Genomic DNA, 24,931 nt, shown 5'->3' with positions numbered 1-24,931 from the left:
CCCACACAGCGACGAATGGACTCTCCACCTGCAGGTGCTTAAAAGGACTTACTTGTCTCCTGTTTAGTTCTTGCAAAATAAGTTGGAGTGTGTAAAACGCTAACATTTTGGTGCCGAAACCCGGGAACCTCATACCCACCATCTGACCCGCGAAGGAAGACAGGCTGTACACCGTCGGCAGGCCAGCGTCCATTAGGTTCTTGTTAGGGTTTTTCAGATTATCCTTATCGTATGATTATGTTGGAATGCAACCGGTAATAAATAAGATAGCTGTCCCATCCTACACAAGGTCGTAAAACACCCCCTGATATGTTTTGACTAGAGCACAAGGGCTTCCAATTCAGCCTACTCTTCCCCCCACTCTCTTTCTCTTAATAAATATGTCCTTGCAGTTGGGAGAATTTAGACCTCCATTCGAACATCGCTGTACGCACAGCGACGAATGGACTCTCCACCTGCAGGTGTCTAAAAGGACTTATTTGTCTCTCGTGTGGTTCTTGCAAAATAAGTTGGAGTGAGCAAATCTCTAACAGAACTGGTAAAGAAAGACCTGGGAAGAAAATTCTTCACTGGGCCAGCATTTTTGGTCTGCGTTCGTCTGACAGAAATGGATTGACGGGATCCGGAGGTGCAACGAACCAGGGGACAAGTAAGTTAAAGCTCTAAAGATACGCGTAAAACGTAGAGGTGCACGAGAACAGCTTGGGTTCAAGTCCCAGTGGAAGAAACAGGCTAAGAAAAGCAGAGCTTCTTTTTCGTTCATCGAAGAAGTGCGTAGATTCTTCTTTGTCTGTTTTTCCGAGCTGAGGGATCTGGCTTGGGTTAGAGTCCCAGTGGAAGGAACGTGCTAAGAAACACAGAGCTTCTTATTTGTTAATCAAATGAGGGCGTAGATTTTTCTTTGTATGTTTTTCCAGCCAAAGAACAGCTTGGGTTCAAGTCCCAGTGGAAGGAACGGGCTAAGAAAAAACAGAGCTTCTTTTTCTTAATTGAAGAAGGGCGTAGATTCTTTCTTTTGTCCGTTTTTCCAAGCTGTTTGGGAGGGTTTTACACCCATCCCTGGATAGGCCTAAAAAGCGCTTGAGTTTGTGTGGTTGAGTGTGTGACTGGTAGGATAAAATGACTAAATAGCAGTTCTAGCATTGATCCACGGCAATAACACAGGCTAGTAATTTGTTGAAAGATCAATTTAAACCTGCATTGAGGATGTGTGATGTAACAAACGCATGTTATTATGATGTCTGCATCACATGTTAAAAGAATGGGATGGATGTTAGCGATACTGCGGTGGTGAAAAACATAGTTCTGGTAATGTTCTTAATGTAGTTGTGAAAGGAGAGAGTTGGGTCAAATTTAACACAGAGCTTTATTACAGAATAACCTTGGGTAATCGTACATTGATCAATACTTAGAGTGGTGTCCTTACATAGGTGCATTTGACGAGCAGGGCCAATTATCAACATCTTGGTTTTATCCAGGTTAAGAAGAAATTGAGGGTCATTCATTGTTTAATTTCAGCAAGACACTTCTCAAGATCACACCAATAACGCTGCATTAACATTACCATCGTCATATGTAGTTCGGTATCGTCTGCTCAACAATGAAAACTAATGTTAAATTTACGTATAATGCAGGGCTGTCCAAACATTTTGCAAAGCGGGGCCAGATTTGGTTAGATGAAAATGTATAGGGGTCGACCATTTGCACTGACATTCCTCGAACAATTACTATTGTAAATGAACTTGTAAATATGTAACTATATCCTTTGCTGTCTGCAGATAGGTTCATATTGCAAATGACAATCTGTTGTCAATTGCACTACCAGAAAAGTTAAAGATTAAGATAATAAGAAATTAAATACAAATGAACAATTTTATGAAAGTTTAATGATTTTGTATTAGACGTATTGAGCTTGTTTTATTATTATTGTTGTATTAATATTGGTGTTTGTGACTGCAGTAAACAGGCTAGGTTGCATTTCAGATTTTTAATCCAAGTTAAATCATCCATACATTTTCTGTACCGCTTGTCCCCACGGGGGTCGCGGCCGTGCTGGAGCCTATCCCAGCAGTCATCAGGCAGTAGGCGGGGGACACCCTGAACTGGTTGCCAGCCAATCGCACGGCACACAGAGACGAACAACCATTCGCACTCACACCTAGGGACAATTTGGAGTGCTCAATTGGCCTACCAAGCATGTTTTTGGGATGCGGGAGGAAACCGGAGTGCCCGGAGAAAACCCACGCGGGCCCGGGGAGAACATGCAAACACACAGGGAGGGCCGGAGGTGGAATTGAACCCGCACCCTCCTAACTGTGAGACGGTCGTGCAAACCAATTTTTCACCGAGCCGCCTCAAATCAATATCCATTTTATCTTTTTGATTTCAACTTCATGCGCAACAAATTACTTCATAATCACTAAATAATAATCCATAGTCTTTGTTTGCGATCACTGTGAGTGAGCGGCGCAGACGCGGAGTAGTGTGAAGACTTAGTACGACGTAGACAGTTCTCACTAGTAGTTTTTTTTGGGGGGGACATTTGAATGAAGAAGTGTCTGTGTCACTGATTATCTTGCAGACGGACACTTGTGTGCACATGAACTGGGAAGGGACGGGGGAGAAACGCTCGCAACCAATCACAAGTGCTGGCTTATGTGCACGTTTCCCGTGAAGACAAGTTTCATTGCTGTGGCTCGTCTGGGACGCGCAGGTCACCGCGACAGATAGATATAGCAGGTAGGACATTCTGAGCGGACGTTGCGGGCATGCATGCGCAAGCACATTAGTAGGACGCATCGACGGGTAGGAATTTCAGAACACCGGCACTTGCCAATGTGGCGCCATAGGTGAGAATTTAATTTGGCAAACTCACATTTGACTTCCCTCTACAACAAATGACACCGTCACTCTTTTAGTTTACACTGTCAGCATTCTACCGAGACTTCTAGGCTAAAACGCGGCTAACAAAAATCTAAAAGTTAATTTTTTTTAGACGTCTGTTAGGGTTGATAGATTAGTTTGATCCTATGCTTATGTTAGAATGTAACCTGTAATAATTAAACTCGCTTGTCCTGTCTTAACAAAAGTAGTAGAACAAAGTGATCTTTTGAATTGATTGACTAGCTGCAGAGGAAGCAATCAAAGTTGTTTTGTTTACACAACATCGTGAAAGACCCCCTGCTGTGCTTTGATCAGCAGGCCAGGGGCTTCGGACCCATCCTGTCTACTCTGACCCCCACTCTCAACCCCCACTCTGTTTCTCTCAATAAAATGCGCCTGCAAGGGGCCTGAGTCAGACTTCATTCGATCATCGCTGCCCACACAGCGACGAATGGACTCTCCACCTGCAGGTGCTTAAAAGGACTTACTTGTCTCCTGTTTAGTTCTTGCAAAATAAGTTGGAGTGTGTAAAACGCTAACATTTTGGTGCCGAAACCCGGGAACCTCATACCCACCATCTGACCCGCGAAGGAAGACAGGCTGTACACCGTCGGCAGGCCAGCGTCCATTAGGTTCTTGTTAGGGTTTTTCAGATTATCCTTATCGTATGATTATGTTGGAATGCAACCGGTAATAAATAAGATAGCTGTCCCATCCTACACAAGGTCGTAAAACACCCCCTGATATGTTTTGACTAGAGCACAAGGGCTTCCAATTCAGCCTACTCTTCCCCCCACTCTCTTTCTCTTAATAAATATGTCCTTGCAGTTGGGAGAATTTAGACCTCCATTCGAACATCGCTGTACGCACAGCGACGAATGGACTCTCCACCTGCAGGTGTCTAAAAGGACTTATTTGTCTCTCGTGTGGTTCTTGCAAAATAAGTTGGAGTGAGCAAATCTCTAACAGAACTGGTAAAGAAAGACCTGGGAAGAAAATTCTTCACTGGGCCAGCATTTTTGGTCTGCGTTCGTCTGACAGAAATGGATTGACGGGATCCGGAGGTGCAACGAACCAGGGGACAAGTAAGTTAAAGCTCTAAAGATACGCGTAAAACGTAGAGGTGCACGAGAACAGCTTGGGTTCAAGTCCCAGTGGAAGAAACAGGCTAAGAAAAGCAGAGCTTCTTTTTCGTTCATCGAAGAAGTGCGTAGATTCTTCTTTGTCTGTTTTTCCGAGCTGAGGGATCTGGCTTGGGTTAGAGTCCCAGTGGAAGGAACGTGCTAAGAAACACAGAGCTTCTTATTTGTTAATCAAATGAGGGCGTAGATTTTTCTTTGTATGTTTTTCCAGCCAAAGAACAGCTTGGGTTCAAGTCCCAGTGGAAGGAACGGGCTAAGAAAAAACAGAGCTTCTTTTTCTTAATTGAAGAAGGGCGTAGATTCTTTCTTTTGTCCGTTTTTCCAAGCTGTTTGGGAGGGTTTTACACCCATCCCTGGATAGGCCTAAAAAGCGCTTGAGTTTGTGTGGTTGAGTGTGTGACTGGTAGGATAAAATGACTAAATAGCAGTTCTAGCATTGATCCACGGCAATAACACAGGCTAGTAATTTGTTGAAAGATCAATTTAAACCTGCATTGAGGATCCTCAAATAAATACATAAATAATAATAATAATAATAATAATATTTTTGAGAAAAAGAAATTGTAAAAGCTAAAACTACTAAAATTAAGATGGGAAATAAAAATGGTAAATCTCTAGCTCTTGAAGGAGATGAGAAGTACATGGCGAGTAGATTTCTTAATTGTATGCAATACATGCCAAAGTGGAAGAAAAAGTATGGTGTAGAAGGGAAGTTGAAAGTTGAAGTGTGGAAGGTAGTGGTTGACGTTTTGGAGGACAGTGTAGCTAGAAAGGTAGGACTGGAAAAGAAAGAAAAAGAGAGAGTTGAATTGTGCTAGAATGTGGTTGAAAGAAGTGGATATTGCAAGTGTGACAACAATTTTGCAATGGGCCAGACATGCTGAAAAAGTAAAAAAAAAAAGGCAAAGCTTCTGATGTATTTCATCTAGGTGATGATGATAATGATGACCTAGATGAAGATACAACAGTCTTCTTCCAAGGGTCCCAGCGGGGCAGAGGAAGAGTTAGGTACCAACAAGGTCACAAGCCACCATTCAAATCAAAACCCCCATCAGATTCAGACAACTGTTGGAACTGTGGGAGACGAGGACACTTTGCACGAGGGTGTCGTTTTGCAAAACAATACCATTCAAAGGGTGAAGGAAGGGGCAGAAGAAAAGCCAAATATTCAGCATGACTAGATTCCCCACTTTGATCTCCTGTGCTTCCACAGAGGAAGAGATAGTGGATATCCATGCAGCATGGGACATTTTGAATGCATTAAAAGAAAAACCATATGTTACCTTAAACATTGGAGGAAGTGAAGTAGAGTTTTTGTGTGATACCGAGGCTTGTAAAACAGTAATAAAATTATTAGAGCTCCTGTCCATACAAGAAGTATGACAATGCTATTTGTATGCCCAATGACAAATGACCAGAGATCAAATTGTGTGTGTACACTAAAGTTAAAATTTGTAAATCAAGTGGTAAATAAATACAACTTGCTTCTAAAAGATAAATAAGAAATTAGAATGTGCTGTCCTCATGTGCGTGGGAGGGACCAGCTCATGATTGACCACAGGAAATGGCCAGCCTGTGACGAATCATTGGTGCTGGGAACTACCTTTCGCGTGCGAGAGCTGTGCATGTGTGTGCGTATATGTTGAACTGATGAACATTGGCTAAAGTTTTAGTTTAAAGAAATCTGCTAGACTGTGGTCTATCCAATTTGCACCGCAGAACAGAAACAATCTTAGTGATACGGGACAAGGTGTCAGGCATGGGCGTCGCCAAACCTCAAAGGGGAGGGAATAGGACCGAGAGTGAAAGATAGTAATAATACAACACTTTACGACATATGGATTCTCTAATACATTTGGTGTCATACCACTAAGTTAAAATTTTCTCAAACTTTTCAAACTTTTGCTGTAAGGAATCGGAAGATGATTGAAAAGTGACTAAAGAAGCTATGAGGAAGTGGTGTAGCTGTTGGAAGGGCTTCCCTGACTTTTGTTTGACTGATAAGGAAATGGGCAATGCAGCCATCTGCTACAGGACTTAACATCCATTTCCCCAGTCCAAATCCAACCAAGATCAGAGAATCTTCTTTAAAAACAGGAGGCAATAAATGGGATAGCCCCTGTCATAAATGGTCTTTGGTCAGGAAGAATCATTAGGAAGTGCTCAAACTCTTCTTGCAAACACTCCTGTTTCCCCAGTTCAAAAGGGCAATAAAATTGATTGGTGATTGACAAGATTTGCAAAAAGCAGACAAGAAAAGTCCTTGGCAGATAGCATGATCAGAGCACTCAAACTGAAAGATGTGTCAAATGCAAATTTACTGCCGCCTGATCTTTCTTCCCCACAGGTCAACAACCGCTCCAAGCCAGGAAACTGGGACGACATAAAGGTCGTCAAGAAGGACAAACTGGGCCAGCCACGGTGGGAGGGACCGTTTCAAGTTGCTGACTACCTCCACCGCAGTAAAGATTGTTGAAAGGCTCAGCTGGATTCACCTCAGCCACTGCAAGTCTCAGAGAGTTCTGGACCCCTAATTTCGGAGTAGTGGGGAAGCCTGACTACAAAGGGGCCTCATCGTTTAGGGTGGGGCGTCTCAATCTTGGTGAAGAATTCAACTATCCCCACTCTGACAGGCGAGGGGATGTCCCGGTGTCTCTGCCATCCTAGTAGCAATGGGGCTCCACATTGCAGGTGGATCCTCTGCTGCATTGTGGTTGGAGCATGCTATGGTCTATGGCAGAGGTCGGCAACCCGCGGCTCCAGAGCCTCATGCGGCTCTTTAGCACGCCCCTCGTGGCTCCCTGGAGCTCTTGCAAAAATGTGTGATAATGGAAAAAGATGTTGTTGTTTTTTTTAAAATAAGTTTTTTAGAGGGTAATCATGACACAAACATTCTTATGCTGTAGAAAATGTATGTAGTTGTAAATATATTAAAAATACTGAATTTCAGAATGGCGCAAAATTGCATCATAGCAAGCGACACAGCACAGGCAAGTTGTAAACAAACAGGTGTGTGAGTGACGGTCCATGTATTGAAAAGGCAAAAAGAGAAAGATTGCTGATGAGAACACAGGGTTTAAGAGAGAATGGACTCAACTATTTGCTTTCATTGCCAATGCTGAAGAATTGCCTGAATGTTTGATTTGCAATGAGAAGTTGTCAAATATAACAAGAAGAGCAATTTGGAGCGACATTTTCAGCCAAAGCATGCTAAATTTGCTGCCAATCACCCAGTTGGAACTGAGAGGAAAGGTGCAATTTGAGGAATGAAAAAACAGTTTCAAGAAGTGGATTGCATCTCCAAACTCTACCACTGCTGCAAGTTTTGTTGCAGCCTGTGAGATAATAAAGTGCGGAAAACCATTCACCGATGGCGAGTACATGAAGGATTCATTCGTTAAAATATCAGAGTGCCTATTTTCGGACTTCAAAAACAAAACCGAGCTCATTCAGAAAATTAAAGACATGCCTCTCTCTGCAAAAACAGTGGTAATTTGAATGGCAAACAATATCACCGATCAGCAAATCAAGGACATCAATTCAGCTCCAGCTTTCTCAATTGCCTGTGATGGATGAGTCGTGTGACGTGACCAATATCGAACAGACAGCTCTACTATGCAGGTACGTGAACTCTAATGGGCCGCAAGAAGAAATTGATACCACTAAAAGGCCAAACAAAGGGGGAGGACATCTGCGAGGCTGTGCTGCAGTGTTTAAATGACAGAGATACACACTGGCCACCTGATTTCAGTCGCTCCAGACGGCACACTGAGTATGAGAGGGTCGTAAAAGTTTGTGACTTTACGACAGAAAGCATTGGATCGAAATTTGCTTGCATTCCATCTCATATTGCACCATATTGCTGTGTGCGTAAACATTCCCACCGGAGTGTATGGAGGTAATGAACCTTGTCATCTATATTGTGAACAAAATAATCGCAAAAGCATTAAACCACCGCCAGTTCCGTGAATTGCTAGATGAAGTTGACAGCAAATATGCCAGTCTCCTGCTGCACAACAGTGACCACTGGCTATCCAGGGGCGGCGTTTTGCGTCACTTTGTTGCTTTGTATTTGTAGCCTACTTAATTATTTTAATAGTAGGCATACAACGCATGTTGACAGTCTATGTTGCCTTATAAAAAGCTTTTAGATTTTTGCAGCTCCAGACAGGTATTTTTTTTTGGGGGGGGGGGGTCAATATGGCTCTTTGAACATTTTGGGTTGATGACCCCTGGTCTATAGGCGCATCTGAATAGACCGATTGACAATGTCAACTGAGGAAAAGATGATCACATGATGAGAACTTTGAGGACTGGTCATGGGACCCCAGAAAACCCATACGAAACCAACACTTGGTACCGGTGTGTAAAATTCACTGTTGAGTTGAGCTGCAGGCCACACCCCTCTCTGGCTGAGCTGCCTCAGGGAAGGGTGTGTCTTTCTGCCTGGAGGCAGCTGATTAAGTGCACCAGGTGGAGATGTTGGAAAAATCAGTGTGGTTTGGAGGCACTCACATACAGGACATTGAGGAGCAAGCAGTGTGTGTAACAAAGGGAAAAGCTGGATGTGAGGAAAAGAGACTGCAGGACAAAGGCTTCTAAAGACAGAAGAAGGAGCCGGTGAGCTTTTGGACATTTGCATGGTTTGCAGAGAAATGGACGAATAATGTGATGAAGAAGTTGAAATGTCCATCCATCCATCCATCTTCTTCCGCTTATCCGGGGTCGGGTCGCGGGGGCAGCAGCTTTAGGAGGGACTCCCAGACTTCCCTCTCCCCAGCCACTTCATCCAGCTCATCCCGGGGGATCCCAAGGCGTTCCCAGGCCAGCTGAGAGACATAGTCTCTCCAGCGCGTCCTGGGTCGTCCCCGGGGTCTCCTACCGGTGGGACATGCCCGGAACACCTCCCCAGGGAGGCGTCCAGGAGGCATCCTGATAAGATGCCCGAGCCACCTCATCTGGCTCCTCTCAACGTGGAGGAGTAGCGACTCTACTCCGAGTCTCTCCCGGATGACCGAGCTTCTCACCCTATCTCTAAGGGAGAGCCCGGACATCCTGCGGAGAAAACTCATTCCGGCCGCTTGTATCCGAGATCTCGTTCTTTCGGTCACGACCCATAGCTCGTGACCATAGGTGAGGGTAGGAGCGTAAATCGACCGGTAAATTGAGAGCTTTGCCTTTTGGCTCAGCTCTCTCTTCACCACAACGGACCGGTACAGGGTCCGCATTACTGCCGACGCTGCACCGATCCGCCTGTCGATCTCACGCTCCATCCTCCCCTCACTCGTGAACAAGACTCCAAGATACTTGAACTCCTCCACTTGGGGCAGGATCTCATCCCCGATCCGGAGAGGGCATTCCACCCTTTTCCGATCGAGGACCATGGACTCGGATTTGGAGGTGCTGACCCTCATCCCGACCGCTTCACACTCGGCTGCGAATCGTTCCAGCGAGAGCTGGAGATCACGGCCTGAAGAAGCCAACAGCACCACGTCATCTGCAAAAAGCAGAGACGCGATGCTGAGGTCCCCAAACCGGACCCCCTCAACGCCTCGGCTGCGCCTAGAAATTCTGTCCATAAAAATTATGAACAGAATCGGTGACAAAGGGCAGCCTTGGCGGAGTCCAACCCTCACTGGGAACGAATCCGTCTTACTGCCGGAAATGCGGACCAGACTCTGGCATCGGTGATACAGGGACCGAACCGCCCTTATCAGTTGGCTCGGCACCCCGTACTCCCGAAGCACCCTCCACAGAACCTCCCGAGGGACACGGTCGAACGCCTTCTCCAAGTCCACAAAACACATGTGGACTGGTTGGGCGAACTCCCATGCACCCTCGAGGATCCTGCCGAGGGTGTAGAGCTGGTCCACTGTTCCACGGCCAGGACGAAAGCCACACTGCTCCTCCTGAATCCGAGGTTCGACCTCCCGACGGACCCTCCTCTCCAACACCCCTGAATAGACCTTACCAGGGAGGCTGAGGAGTGTGATTCCCCTGTAATTGGAACACACCCTCCGGTCCCCCTTCTTAAAGAGGGGGACCACCACCCCAGTCTGCCAATCCAGAGGCACTGTCCCCAATGTCCACGCAACGTTGTAGAGGCGTGTCAGCCATGACAGCCCCACAACATCCAGAGCCTTTAAGAACTCCGGGCGGATCTCATCCACCCCCGGGGCCTTGCCACCGAGGAGTTTTTTGACTACCTCAGTGACTTCGACCCCAGAGATTGGAGAATCCGCCTCAGAGTCTCCAGGCCCTGCTTCCTTAATGGAAGGCGTGTAGGTGGAATTGAGGAGGTCTTCGAAATATTCTCCCCACCGACTCACGACGTCCCGAGTCGAGGTCAGCAGCACGCCATCCCCACTGTAAACAGTGTTGACGTTGCACTGCTTCCCCCTCCTGAGACGCCGGATGGTGGACCAGAATTTCCTCGAAGCCGTCCGAAAGTCATTCTCCATGGCCTCACCGAACTCCTCCCACGCCCGGGTTTTTGCTTCAGCAACCGCCGAAGCCGCGTTCCGCTTGGCCATCCGGTACCTGTCAGCTGCCTCCGGAGTCCCGCAGGCCAAAACGGCCCGATAGGACTCCTTCTTCAGCTTGACGGCATCCCTTACCGCCGGTGTCCACCAGCGGGTTCGGGGATTGCCGCCACGACAGGCACCAACGACCTTACGGCCACAGCTCCGGTCGGCCGCCTCAACAATGGAGGCGCGGAACATGGTCCACTCAGACTCAATGTCCCCCGCCTCCCCCGGGACGTGGGAAAAGCTCTGCCGGAGGTGGGAGTTGAAGCTCTTCCTGACAGGAGATTCTGCCAGACGTTCCCAGCAGACCCTCACAGAGCGTTTGGGTCTGCCAGGTCGGACCGGCATCTTCCCCCACCATCGGAGCCAACCCACCACCAGGTGGTGATCAGTTGACAGCTCCGCCCCTCTCTTCACCCGAGTGTCCAAAACATGCGGCCGCAAATCCGATGACACGACTACAAAGTCGATCATCGAACTGCGGCCTAGGGTGTCCTGGTGCCAAGTGCACACATGGACACCCTTATGTTTGAACATGGTGTTCCTTATTGAAAATCCGTGTCGAGCACAGAAGTCCAACAATAGAACACCGCTCGGGTTCAGATCAGGGGGGCCGTTCCTCCCAATCACGCCCTTCCAGGTCTCACTGTCATTGCCCACGTGAGCATTGAAGTCACCCAGTAGAACGATAGAGTCCCCAGAAGGAGCGCTCTCCAGCACTTCCTCCAGGGACCCCAAGAAGGGTGGGTACTCTGAGCTGCTGTTTGGTGCATAGACACAAACAACAGTCAGGACCCGTCCCCCCACCCGAAGGCGGAGGGAGGCTACCCTCTCGTTCACCGGGGTGAACCCCAATGTGCAGGCGCCCAGCCGGGGGGCAATAAGTATACCCACACCTGCTCGACGCCTCTCACCGTGGGCAACTCCAGAGTGGAAGAGAGTCCAGCCCCTCTCGAGAGGGCTTGTACCGGAACCCAAACTGTGTGTGGAGGCTAGTCCGACTATATCTAGTCGGAATCTTTCTGCCTCGCACACCAGCTCGGGCTCCTTTCCAGCCAGAGAGGTGACATTCCATGTCCCAAAAGCCAGCTTCTGCAGCCGGGGATCAGACCGCCAAGGTCCCTGCCTTTGGCTGCCGCCCAGCTCACATTGCACCCGACCCCTTCGGCCCCTCCCACAGGTGGTGAGCCCATGGGAAGGGGGACCCACGTTTCCATTTCGGGCTATGCCCGGCCGGACCCCATGGGCAAAGGCCCGGCCACCAGACGCTCGCCTTCGAGCCCCGCCTCCAGGCCTGGCTCCAGAGGGGGGCCCCGGTGACCCGCGTCCGGGCGAGGGAAAACAAAGTCCATTTATGGTTTTCATCATAAGGGGCTTGGGTGAGCCGTGCTTTGTCTGACCCCTCACCTAGGACCCGTTTGCCATGGGTGACCCTACCAAGTTGAAATGTGTTTGTGAAAACTTCAAGACTAACTTAATATTATTTGGGTGAAAATACAGTTAATAACGTGGTGCGTTTAAAAGATATTTGAGCTAGAAGTAATCAATTTGTATTCGTGTATATACAGGGGTTAAAACTGCTTTTGTTTGGGAAAAGTGCTTTAAAAATTTATTTGTACATATGTTTGTATTTCATTTATTTTGGGTACTTTCTACTTATATTGAAGTTGGTTTCTAATAGATAAAAAATTAAGTATTTGATTTTGGGTTATATTTTGACCACGTATTTGTGTTTGTGTTTAAAGGTTTTTCACCTATGTGGTTTGGACAACTCTGTAAAATAAAAGGAAGAAAGAAAAGAAGACCGAATCTTGTACGTTTGAGTGAATTCCATTCGAATCTTCAAAGCAAGCCTCCTTATCAAGTGAAGGAACTGCAGTTTAACAGCCGAAGAGTGAGGTCCACTTGAGATGGGGGCTCGTCCGGGATTTGAACCCGGGACCTCTCGCACCCCAAATGTACTGGCATCAGGAGAGACTTCCATCGCTGGAGAAGAGACTGGGAGGCCCTGCAGAGGCAAGGGGAGCCTACTGGGTCCAAGGAGGTAAAAAAATTCCAGCTCCTCAACAGTTTAGATGACAAAGTAATGAGAAACCTTAGAGTGATGACCTATAACACAGCAGACGACATCTTTCGGGTCCTGAAGAACCGGTTTGGAAGCTTAACACTGATCGCCATCGAAATAGTTGAGGAGCTCCAGAGACTTCCACCTGTCAAAAGTCACCAGCCCAAGAAAATTGTTGAGCTCATCCAAGCTGTTGAGAAAGCCCTTCAAGACCTCAGTGACCTTGGCGACACCGGCGCTTTAAAAAATCCTCTGGTGACGAAGTCAATAGAAAGCAAATTTCCTGATGCATTGAAGAAAGAGTGGCTTCTCTATGCAGCGGAGAGAGGCAGTGCTGGTCCTGAGAAACGTTTTGACAATCTTCTGACCTTCCTTAAGAGTCAAGAAAACATATATGAACAGCCGGACCAGCTGAGAGATGAAGAGCCATCAAAGATTCGACCTGAGCAAAGGCAAGCCAGAACCAGAGCCTCAAATCAAGCCAGCAGGCGTCACTCAGGATGTATTGTCTGTGGTGACAGCGGGCATAAGAAGAAGCTGTACTTCTGTAAAAAGTTCAAGGTACTGAAGCTGGCAGAAAAGAAGGAGGCAGTGCGGGAACTGGGAGCCTGCCGGAAATGTTTGGAGATCCACGATGAAGAGAATGACTGTAAAACATCGTTCCTGTGCAGGAATCCTGAGTGTGAGGACAAGCAAGATCACCACTTCTATCTCTGTGCCAAGTCCGAAGTATCCAGAGGCAATGTGGCCCAGAGGAGGAGCAAAGGCAGCACAGTGGGAGGCGGCCACAGGAGGAGTTACACTTAGGCCCAGGAGGAGTTCTTCAGGAAGCTCTCACCTGAACTAGTCCAACAATGCAGGGACGCATTCTGTAACACAGCAGTGAGCAATTCCCATGTAGTGAAGAGTCACTCAAGTCTGGCAGAGAGCGGCCTAGCAGAGTGGCCTGTCATCATGATTTTGCACTGACATCTGTGGTCATGAAATCTTTCGAGAGGTTAGTGCTGAACCACCTGAAGGATGTCACGGGCCCCCTGCTGGACCCCCTCCAGTTTGCCTACCGGGCAAACAGGTCGGTGGATGATGCGGTCAACATGGGTCTGCACTACATCCTGCAACACCTGGACACCCCAGGAAAGTACGCCAGGATCCTGTTTGTGGACTTCAGCTCGGCGTTCAACACCATCGCTCCTGACATCCTCCAACAGAAGCTCATCCAGCTCGCGGTGCCTGCCTCCACCTGTCAGTGGATCACCAGCTTCCTGACCAACAGGAGACAGCGTGTGAGGCTGGGGAGCATCACATCTGACACTCTGACTACCAACACTGGAGCCCCTCAGGGGTGCGTCCTCTCCCCACTGCTCTTCTCCCTCTACACCAACGATTTCTCCGCAAGTGACTCTTTTGTGAAGGGAAAAGCTGGATGTGAGGAAAAGAGACTGCAGGACAAAGGCTTGTAAAGACAGAAGAAGGAGCCGGTTGCTATGTGTGATCCAACCCCCCCCCCCCCTCCCCTTCCTCCACGCAAGTTCACCTGGAGGCCAGAGCAATGACAGTCACTGTAGCGAAATGCATGGCCTCTGTGGGAGGAGTTGGATTTCAACACTGTGCTGTCACAGTCAGTGATGCTACCCCTACCACCCTGGACTCACAGAAAGAAACCTGTGATCAAACTCTTTTGGATTAATCTCAATGTGACTGATGAAGGAAGAAAGATGCCACAAGTGGCCTGAACAAAGAGGCTACCTGGAATGGACTACACGTGTTTCACCCAAGGAAATGAGACCCACAAATGCATTGACGACAACTGCTCTCCAGGAGGAAACTGGATGGGAGCTTTGGACATCACCGCTGAGTGCCAGGATAGGAGAGCTATTTCAAGTGGTGAGAGCTCTCCAACCAATATGGCTGCACCATCAAACGGAACATACTTCATACAGAATGGCTGGTGGCTTTGTGGTCACAAGGTTCATCCGATGCTGCCCGCCAACTGGACAGGAGTGTGTGCACCAGTGTGGGTAACAGACCACACCACAAGATGCAACATCATCAGATGACAACGGCACACAACTCTCCTGGACTTCGACGCAGGGCTGTTGCGGCCTTTGAACCACATGATCCCGTCTGGGGTACAAATGTCCCTGACAGTCGTAAAGTGTGGTCCGTCGGAGACAAAGTCGTTCATGCGCTTTTTCCTTGGATCGGAGTTGGAAAACAATCACTCTTCATCGAGACACTGAACTATCCTTTTCAATCCTTTGTGAATCTCTCGCTGCAAGTCAATGATGGACAAAATAGAGAGATTCGGGCTATTAGACTGATGGTCTTGCAAAACAGGATGGTTCTGGACTTGATGACTACAGAGCGAGGTGGCGTGTGCCACATTATTGGGACTTCCTGTTGCACATACATTCCAGGAGATAACGACGCGCACATCAAGGATGCCATGAACTCACTGAGGATTTTACAGCAGGCCATGTTGGAGGACAAGGTCCCACATCAATGGGATTTCTTTTCATCGCTATTCTCTGCCACCTAGTGGCAACTGCTGTTAAAACCTGTGATTCCTGTGCTTGTTGTACTGGTATTGTTGTGCTTGTTTACGACCTGTGTCATCCCATGTTTGAAGTCTTCTCTGAAGAGGGTCGTATCTTCTACCGTAGCACAGATGCAAATACAACTTCTCAGGCATGTCGGATGTGATGACTATAATGTGCTACGAAACGTGGATTGCGATGATGCTGTTTAGCCAAGCATGTTTTATAGAAAGTTGATGATTTGACCATCGAAAATGCTTTGCACATGATGGGTAAAATGGTGTACTGTTTCTGTATTTATTTTATTTTTATATCTTCATTATATTTTCTTGCTTATGTTTGTTGATTGGGGTGACATGATCATATGATAAACAGGAGGGATATGTTAGGGTTGATAGATTAGTTTGATCCTATAATTATGTTGGAATATAACCTGTAATAATTAAACTTGTCCTTTTTTAACAAAGTAGTAAAACAAAGTGCTAGGATCCCTTGAATTGACTGACCAGCTGCAGAAGAAGCAATCAAAGTTGTTCTGTTTACACAACATCGTAAAACACCCCCTGCTCTGATTTGACCAGAGGCAAGGGGTTCACCCCCACCTCTTCCACTCTCACCCCCATCCTGTCCACTCTCACCCCCACCCTGTTTGTCTCAATAAATATGGTCTTGCAAGAGGCCTAAGTCAGACTTTGTTCGAACATCGCTCTATGCCCTGTGACAAACAATTTCCCCACTTGCAAGTGCTCAAACAGCATACTGTCTCCCATGTGGTTCTTGCAAATAAGTTAGAGTGAGCACCACTCTAACAGATGGGGCAGGCCCGAACGTAATCGTTGACGTCCTCTCTCCAGGTAGGCCACCAGAACCGCTGGGCTACCACGTACCTCGTGCGGGCAGCCCCAGGATGACAGGCAAGACACGAGTCGTGCGTCCACTGCAGGACGGACACCCACCGGTCTTCTGGGATTAACAGGCGGCCCTCCGGGCAATTGCTGGGACCGGGTTGATCGTGTGAAGCGGCCTCCACCTGGCACTCAATTTCCCATGACAGGGCCGCGACTCGAACAGAACTTGGAAGGATAGTGGGAGCCGGCCCCTGCTTCTCCTCCCCTCCAGGAAACATATGAGACAGGGCATCTGCCTTTGCGTTGTGGGAAGCCGGCCTGTAGGAGAGCGAGAAGTTAAAATGGTCAAAAAACAGCGCCCACGGAGCTTGCCTGGCATTCAGCCTCTTAGCCGATCGCAGGTGCTCCAAGTTACAGTGGTCTGTCCAAACAATGAACGGCGAGGAGGCACCCTCTAGCCAATGCCTCCACTCCTCCAAAGCCAGCTTGACTGTGAGGAGTTCCCAGTTGCCGATGTCGTAATTTCACTCTGCGGATTACAAGTGGCGAGAGAAGAAAGCACACGGATTGAGACAATTGTCCTGGCTGCTGCGCTAAGACAGCACCGCCCCGATGCCCACATTAGAGGCGTCCACTTTGACCACAAATTGTTTCTCGGGATCAGGCATTCGAGGGATCGGGGCGGTCGTATAACGCCTCTTCAGCTCGACGAATGCGTGCTCCGCTGGTTTTGTCCATTTGTACGGAGGGGCGGGGCTGGTAAGAGCAGTGAGAGGGGAAACCACTGTGCCATATCCGCGAATGAAGCGACGATAAAAGTTCACGAAGCCCAAAAATTGCTGCAGTCTTTTGCGTTTCTATGGCACGGGCCATGACGTGACTGCCTTCACCTTCTCGATGGACCCCGCTCTGATCACATAGCCAAGGAATTTGACCGAGGGGGCATGGACCTCGCATTTCTCCACTTTCACAAACATGAAGGTCTCGAGAAGGCGACGCAGCACCGCCCTGACATGCTTGATGTGTTCGGGGAGCAAATAGGAGAAAATGAGAATGCCATTCAGGTATACAAACATGAATTGATTTAGCATGTTCCTGAGCACGTCGTTAATGAGGGCCTGGAAGACAGCCGGGGCGTCCTGTCCGAACAGGACCACCAAATACTCATAGTGCCCGCTCAGGGTGTTGAATGCTGTCTTCCACTCATCTCTCTCTCTCGGATGTGTACCAGGTGGTATGCGTTACGGAGATCCAACTTGGTGAAAATGGTGGCGCCCTGGAGACTCTCAAAGGCGGACGAGAGGAGAGGCAGTGGGTAGCGGTTCTTAACAGTGATGCCATTTAGTCCCCGGTAGTCTATGCACGGGCAGAGCGTGCCATCCATCTTCCTGATACAGAAAACCCCCGCTCCTGCGGGCGAAGGAGATGGTCGAATGATCCCTGCCGCCAAGGAGTCCCGGATGTACTCGTCCATGGTCTTGATCTCCGGCGCGGACAGGGAGTATATGCGGCCCTTGGGAGGAGAGGTACCGGGTAGCAAGTTGATTGCACAATCATAGAAGCGGTGAGGAGAAAGTGCAGTCGCCTTGGTCTTGTAGAAAACGTCTCTGAGTTCATGGTAGTGAGCTGGAACCTTGGAAAAGTCTTGACGGGGACTGGGCGACAACTCCCCGGACGCACAACCCCGTACTGGACTGGGAAGGGGGAATTATGCGGCAGTGGAGCGATTGCTGCCACCGTCTGTGCCTGAGGTGAGCCACCGGTGGCAACGATCGCTCCACTGCCACACAATTCCCACCTCCCAGTTCAGTACGGGGTTGTGCTGGCACAGCCAGGGGTGCCCCAGGATGAACCGCTGCCCAGGGAGTGGCAGAAGAAATAACTGGATGGTTTCATGGTGGTTACCGGAAATCCGCAACCCGACCGGCTCCGTGATGGAAGTTACCTCGCCTATCAGCCGACCGTCGATGGCATGGGCAGGAATGGAAGGGCTAAGAGGCAGGAGTTTGACTCCCCATTGACGTGCCAGCCCCAGGTCCATTATGTTGCCCTCCGCCCCGGAATCCACCGAGGCTGTCACGTTTCTGTCACAAGTCAAGTCAAGTCAAGTTTATTTGTATAGCCCTAAATCACAAACAGTCTCAAAGGGCTTCACATAGCCAAATTTGACAATTATTCTCAAAGCATCCCCTGATCTTAAGCTCCCAAAAGGGCAAGGAAAAACTCCAAAAAACCCTGCCAGGGGAAAATGAGAAACCTTGAGAAGGGACCACAGATGGAAGGATCCCCCTTTCAGGTTCACCAGGTTGTAATGGATGCAGAGAGGGCACAAGTAATACATAATATGAAAATCAATGAAAAAATGGATGTCGGAGGTGCCCTCGATTGTCCTGGCAGTGTCTTCAAGGAGGTTGAGCTGCAGTTTCTTCATCTTGAGTTGATCCCCGAGAATCCAGCTAGCCGCTATCAGCTTTTGAGCCACCTAACCTCCTCCCCAGCCAGGGAGGGGGTGGGCAGAGAGAACAAAACAAACTCCGGCCAAATCAGCCATTACAAGTTAGTTAAAGACCATCTCATAGAAATGTGTCTTTAAACGTGTCTTAAATGTTTCTACTGAGGTAGTAGTTCTAATATCCATTGGTAGAGCATTCCAAAGCTCTGGAGCCCGAATAGAGAATGCTCTAGACCCTGCAGACATTTTCTTGGCCCTCGGTGTAACTAAAAGACTCGCGTTTTGCGAACGAAGGTTACGAGACGGAACATAAGGAACGACTAGGTCGACGAGCTATGAAGGCGCTAAGCCATGCAGTGATTTATAGGTTAATAGAAGAACCTTGAAGTCACATCTTAAATGGACCGGGAGCCAATGTAATTTGGCTAATATTGGGGTAATGTGATCAAATTTTCTTGACCCTGAGAGCAGCCTCTCAGCGGCATTTTGCACTAACTGTAGACTTTTGATACTGGACTTAGGAAGACCAGAGAATAATACATTACAGTAGTCCAGGTGCGACGTGACGAACGCATGTATAATAGTTTCCGCATCCCCGGTCGAGAGGATAGGACGAATCTTAGCAATATTACGAAGGTGAAAAAACGCAATCCTGGTTATATTCTTAATGTGTTTTTGAAAGGAGAGCGTTTGGTCAAATATTACCCCGAGATTAGTTACCGTATCACTCTGAGTGATAGTACGGTTATCTATAGTTATAGTGGTTTCTTTAAATAAGTGTTGATAACGAGTAGGACCAATTATCAACATCTCAGTTTTATCTGGGTTAAGACGAAGGAAGTTGAGAGACATCCATTGCTTGATCTTCGCAAGGCACGCCTCGAGATTACAACAGTCCCGCGGATCTGTCATCGATAACGGCATATATAATTGGGTGTCATCCGCGTAGCATTGAAAACTAATATTATATTTACGTATTATGTCCCTGTTGGAATAATTTTAAGTGAAGCTTTGGCCTCCCAGACCTGGAGGCCTCGCCTTTACGAGTTTATCTTTCCTTTTATCTAGGTTCTTCCTTTTTAGTGATAGGGATGTCTTTTGATCCCTGTCAGCCATTTGTATCCTTCCTGTCCTTATGTTGTCTGTCTGTTTTCGTTCCCGTAAGAGGCCTTCACTAACAATGAGCAGGGCTTATTTGCATAGGTGACATGTTCTTTGTTTTATTCACAGGAACTTCATTCCTTTTCATTTAGCGGTAGGTTTGGTTCATAGCTTGTAGTTTATCAGACCTGGTTTTCTTTGTTAAAGGTTACATACAGTTAGAAGTAGTTGCATAAAAGTTATCCCATATTTACTCAATGTTTGTTTAGGGAGCTGCATACCAGTTACCTCACGTTTGCTTAATGTGTGTTGAAGTGTTTAGGACAAGTTACTTATTATTATCATGTGTTAATTTACCAAGTAGATAAAGTTAGCAAAGGTCTAGTTGCATTTGTTCCACAGCAAAGCGGCAATCAACGTGCTTCAAGGTATTTGACGACAGTCGAGGACGAGTCAGCCAACTGTGAGGGAAGACGACTGGGTATGGCCTCTGCGGGGGGTCACGAGCCAACAGCGAAGTGCTAATTCACACCACACTGCATTCTTTTGCTAATCAGCGTTGCTACAGACACAATTCCCCCTCCCTTTAGTGTAGCAACGCCTCTGTAACCAGGGCAACCATAACATTAAAAAGAGGGGCACGTGGAGTAAGGACTCAGAACTGATGGAGGTTGTAACTGTAACTCCTCGCGAGTAAACCTGTTCTGGTTGTCTTCTCCTCTTCATTCCAGCGAGTGATTTAATGTCTAATCGTATTTAGATTAGACCCAACAGTCCCCAAGCGGAATCATATAAATATTAAATAAAAGCATTGTGAAGCAGAATTCACCAAGCGTTGGATTGTTCACCCACTAATAGGGAACGTGAGCTGGGATTAGACCGTCGTGAGACAGGTTAGTTTTACCCTACTGATAATGTGTCGTCGTCACCCGCAGCGAACCGAAGGTGAGCCCGTAGCGTGAACGTGCTGGTTCTGGGAGAGTGAGTGCCGGTTGAGCTCATGCGGATCCCCCGACGTCGCGTGAGCTCTGGCCTTTTAATGGGCATCAAACCGCCCGATGACCCTCCTTCCCACAATATATGCATAAGCCCACTGTGAGGTGTCTAAGGCGTTCTTCCGCGGGAAGGCAGGCCTGCCCCAGCTCCATCGGCTCAGCCGGTGATGTGGTTGGTGGCTCCTGCCCTGACGAGGGGAAATGGCGGCGTGGTTCTCGCGACGATCTCTCACTCACGCCACCGTGTTCGGATCCTATTCTAGTAAAATAGAAAGAGTCCAGGAAATTAAATTTCTTGGTGTGATTTTAGATAATAAAATCTACTGGAAACCTCATGTAGAATCCACAAGAGCAAAATCAGTGAAGTGTTTGGGAATTCTGTATAAAACAAAACGCCGACCTCACCCGCTATTCCTCCCCCGGTTGGGAGTCGTCGGAAACGGTGTGCGAGGAAGCAGAAGAGGGGCAAGCGCGGAGGCGTCCGGGCCAGGCTGGCGGCCAACCCAGCGCGACCGGCGGTGCCCTCCATTCTTCTGGCGAATGTTCGATCGCTGGACAACAAAATGGATTACGTTCGCCTGCTGAGGTCTACGAACCGGACGGTGCGGAACTGCTGTGTGCTCGTGTTCACCGAGACCTGGTTGAGTGACAACATTCCGGACTCTGCGGTGCATCTGGAGCGGCTAGCGTGCTATCGGGCGGACCGTGCCATTGTACGAGGGGGAAAGTCGCGAGGAGGTGGAATATGCGTCTACATCCGAGAAGAATGGTGCCGGGACTCTGTGATGGTATGTAAGCACTGCTCGCCGCTTGTGGAGTTTGTGATCATTAAGTGCCGTCCTTTTTATCTGCCGAGGGAATTTACCGCGATTCTGCTAGTCGCGGTATACATCCCGCCTTCCAACATCGAAGGAGACAGGACCGCGGCGCTTGGCGAACTGTACCAGGCCGTCAGTGAACAGCAAACGGCGCACCCTGACGGTTTCACCATCTTCGCTGGAGACTTCAATCATGCCAACCTGAAGTCTGTTTTCCCGAGGCTTCACCAGCATGTTCCTTTTCCGACACGTGGAGACAGCTTCCTGGACCTGGTCTACTCGGCGCAAAAGGGAGCCTTCAAAGCCACCCCCCTCCCCCATCTGGGGCTTTCTGACCATCTCACCGTTTTGCTTTTGCCCGCATACAGACAATTGGTAAAGGCATCCAGGCCGGTTCGGAGGCAGGTTCGAGTGTGGCCTGAGGGTGCCTCCGATGCACTTCGTGACTGCTTCGACACCACTGACTGGGACTTGTTTAAGCAGGCAGCCACCTACAACGATTGGACGGACATAGAGGAATATACTGACTCTGTTACCTCTTACATCACGAAGTGCATCGATGATGTGACTTGCTCGAAATCCGTCGTCACTCGCGCGAACTGGAAGCCGTGGCTGACGGGGGCTGTCCTCAGACTGTTGAGGGCCAGGGACAAGGCTTTCAGAGCAGGGGATGAGGCTGGCTTGAGGACAGCGAGGGCCGACCTGTCCCGAGGCATCAAAGAAGCGAAGAAGGCGTTCTCGTGCAAGGTCTCCACCCATTTCAAGGACAGCAAGGACGCACGTAGCCTTTGGCGGGGCATTCAGACCATCACAGACTACAAGCCCGCGCCGAGGAGCTGTGAGGGCGACGTCCGCCTGCTGAACGATCTGAACCGCTTCTTTGCTCGCTTCGACGCCCAGAACAGCACTTGCCCGCTGAAGACCACTCCCCCCCCACACGAGCAGCCCCTGCGCCTCTCTGCCGACGGTGTGAGGAGGGCGCTTGCCGCTATTGACACCCGTAAGGCGGCGGGCCCTGACAACATCCCGGGTCGAGCGCTGAAGGACTGCGCTGGGGAGCTGTCGGGTGTCTTCACAGACATCTTTAACGTTTCCCTGCAGCAGGCCATCGTCCCCTCGTGTTTCAAGGCTGCCACCATCGTTCCTGTGCCGAAGAAACCTGCACCGTCCTGCTTCAATGACTACCGCCCTGTGGCACTGACGCCCATCATCATGAAGTGCTTTGAGCGGCTGGTCTTGGAGCACATCAAGTCCGTTCTCCCCCCCACCATTGACCCTTTCCAGTTTGCGTACCGTGCCAAGCGGTCCTCTGAGGATGCCATCTGCTCTGCCCTCCACTCGGCCCTCACCCACCTGGAGAGGAAGGACTCATATGTGAGGTTGCTGTTTGTGGACTTCAGCTCTGCCTTCAACACCATTATGCCGCAGCGACTCATCTCCAAACTCGACGAGCTGGGCCTCAGTACCTCCCTCTGCAACTGGATACTGGACTTCCTCTGTCAGAGGCCTCAGGTGGTGCGTGTTGGCGACAAAATCTCCGCCAGCGTCACGCTGAGCACGGGGGCCCCCCAGGGCTGCGTGCTCAGTCCATTGCTCTTCACCCTGCTGACGCATGACTGCACTGCGACCTACAGCGACAACCGCATAGTGAAGTTTGCTGACGACACGACTCTGGTGGGTCTCGTCACGAAGGGCGACGAGACTCGGTACAGGTCGGAAGTTGACCTTCTGACCACGTGGTGCAGGGACAACAACCTCCTGCTGAACGTCAGTAAGACCAAGGAAATCATTGTGGACTTCCGGAAGGGTCACACAACACACCTGCCGCTGATCATCGACGGTGCTGTGGTGGAGAGGGTGAGCTGCACCAAGTTCCTGGGGGTGCACATCAGTGAGGACCTCTCCTGGTCCGCGAACACCTCGTCACTGGCAAAGAAAGCTCAGCGCCGCCTGTATTTCCTGCGGAAGCTCAGGCGTGCATGTGCTCCTCAGGCAGTCCTGTCTACATTCTACCGTGGCACCATTGAGAGCGTCCTCACCAGTTGCATCGCTGTCTGGGGTGGTAACTGCACTGAACAGAACTTGAAGGCCCTGCAGCGCATAGTGAATACGGCTGGTAAGATTATTGGTGCTTCGCTTCCCTCCCTGAAGGACATTTACACCTCCCATCTCGCCCGCAAGGCAACCTCGATTGCCAGAGATGTGAGTCACCCGGCTCACTCCTTGTTTGACCTTCTGCCCTCTGGGAAGAGGTACAGGAGCCTGCGCTCCCGCACCACCAGACTCGCCAACAGCTTCTTTCTCCAGGCTGTTAGGGCCCTGAACTCGCTACCCCCTTCTGCGTAGCGTGCGGCACTGTTGCGCTATTTTCGGGAATGTCTGCTGTACGCGTTTTTACGCTCCTCTTAATTAATTAATTATTTATTTATTGTTGTGTTATTTATTCATTATTTATTCAGCACGCTTTTGTTATACTTGTTTACTGTTTGTCTGTTGTGAGCCATGTCTTGTCACCGTGGGATGGGGGGAACGAAATTTCGGTTTCTTTGTGTGTCTTTGGCATGTGGAGAAATTGACAATAAAGCTGACTTTGACTTTGACTTTGATATTCTGGATTCTAAGTCATTACACACCCTTTGGTACTCATTATTTCTGCCATATCTGTCGTACCGTGTTGAAGTTTGAGGAAACACCTATATAAAATCACACCACAGCCAATATGCACAATGCAGAAAAGAGCAATAAGGACAATACACTAAACAGGATACAGAGATCACACAAACCCACTATTCATAAAATAGCATTTGCTGACATTTATGGACCTGGTCAAATTCAGAACTGCACAAATAATATACAAAGCTAGAAATATTTTTTTGCCAGAAAACATACAAGGAATGTTTGATGAAAGGGAGGGGGGGATATAATAGATTAGCCTATGCCTTCTGATTAATGTCTAATTAGCGCTTTAAAACCACATTCGTTTCTAGAAAAATACATTTAAAATATAAGACCAGACCACACTATGCCTATCACTTGGCAGGCTGTGGGAGGAGTGATACCCTGTGGGAGGAGTGATACCCCACTGTGTTCTGCAATCAGACTCACTTGATAAAACACGCTGCAACGAGAGAGAGAGAAAAAAGGAATGAACCCCTGAAGAAGAGGGGGCATGGAAAGATGACGGAGTAGTCACCGCATTTTTGAGAAGCTCTCTAGAAAACTGCAAATTTTTATTGTTTGACCTTACTTCCTCCGGAAGCTCAGGCGTGCATGTGCTCCTCAGGCAGTCCTGTCTACATTCTACCGTGGCACCGTTGAGAGCGTCCTCACCAGTTGCATCGCTGTCTGGGGTGGTAACTGCACTGAACAGAACTTGAAGGCCCTGCAGCGCATAGTGAATACGGCTGGTAAGATTATTGGTGCTTCGCTCCCCTCCCTGAAGGACATTTACACCTCCCATCTCGCCCGCAAGGCAACCTCGATTGCGAGAGATGTGAGGAAGAGGTACAGGAACCTGCGCTCCCGCACCACCAGACTCGCCAACAGCTTCTTTCTCCAGGCTG

The 24,931-nt window shown here is 48.8% G+C and overlaps 1 protein-coding gene across 1 annotated transcript; it reads left to right on the top strand.

Moving 5' to 3' along the window:
• Positions 1 to 20,925: 20,925 nt before the first annotated feature.
• On the top strand, positions 20,926 to 23,880 carry LOC148400112 (uncharacterized). Its single transcript, XM_088372038.1, has 3 exons — positions 20,926 to 23,042; positions 23,114 to 23,225; positions 23,361 to 23,880. Exons 1-2 carry the CDS (start codon positions 21,114 to 21,116, stop codon positions 23,141 to 23,143), a joined length of 1,959 nt encoding a protein of 652 aa, XP_088228164.1. The 5' UTR covers positions 20,926 to 21,113; the 3' UTR covers positions 23,144 to 23,225; positions 23,361 to 23,880.
• Positions 23,881 to 24,931: the final 1,051 nt, after the last annotated feature.

This window comes from Syngnathus floridae, chromosome 3 (genome assembly GCF_059516105.1).
Source record: "Syngnathus floridae isolate MCC-2025c chromosome 3, RoL_Sflo_1.0, whole genome shotgun sequence".
Classification (NCBI taxonomy): Eukaryota; Metazoa; Chordata; class Actinopteri; order Syngnathiformes; family Syngnathidae; genus Syngnathus; species Syngnathus floridae.
This window is presented reverse-complemented; position numbering and strand designations above follow the sequence as displayed.

Coding starts and splice junctions, on each gene's coding strand:
- LOC148400112 (XM_088372038.1), top strand. CDS start 21,114: ATGGATTACGTTCGCCTGCTGAGGTCTACGAACCGGACGGTGCGGAAC. Junction 23,043..23,113: donor TTGCTGACGACACGACTCTG/GTGGGTCTCGTC, acceptor CACGTGGTGCAG/GGACAACAACCTCCTGCTGA.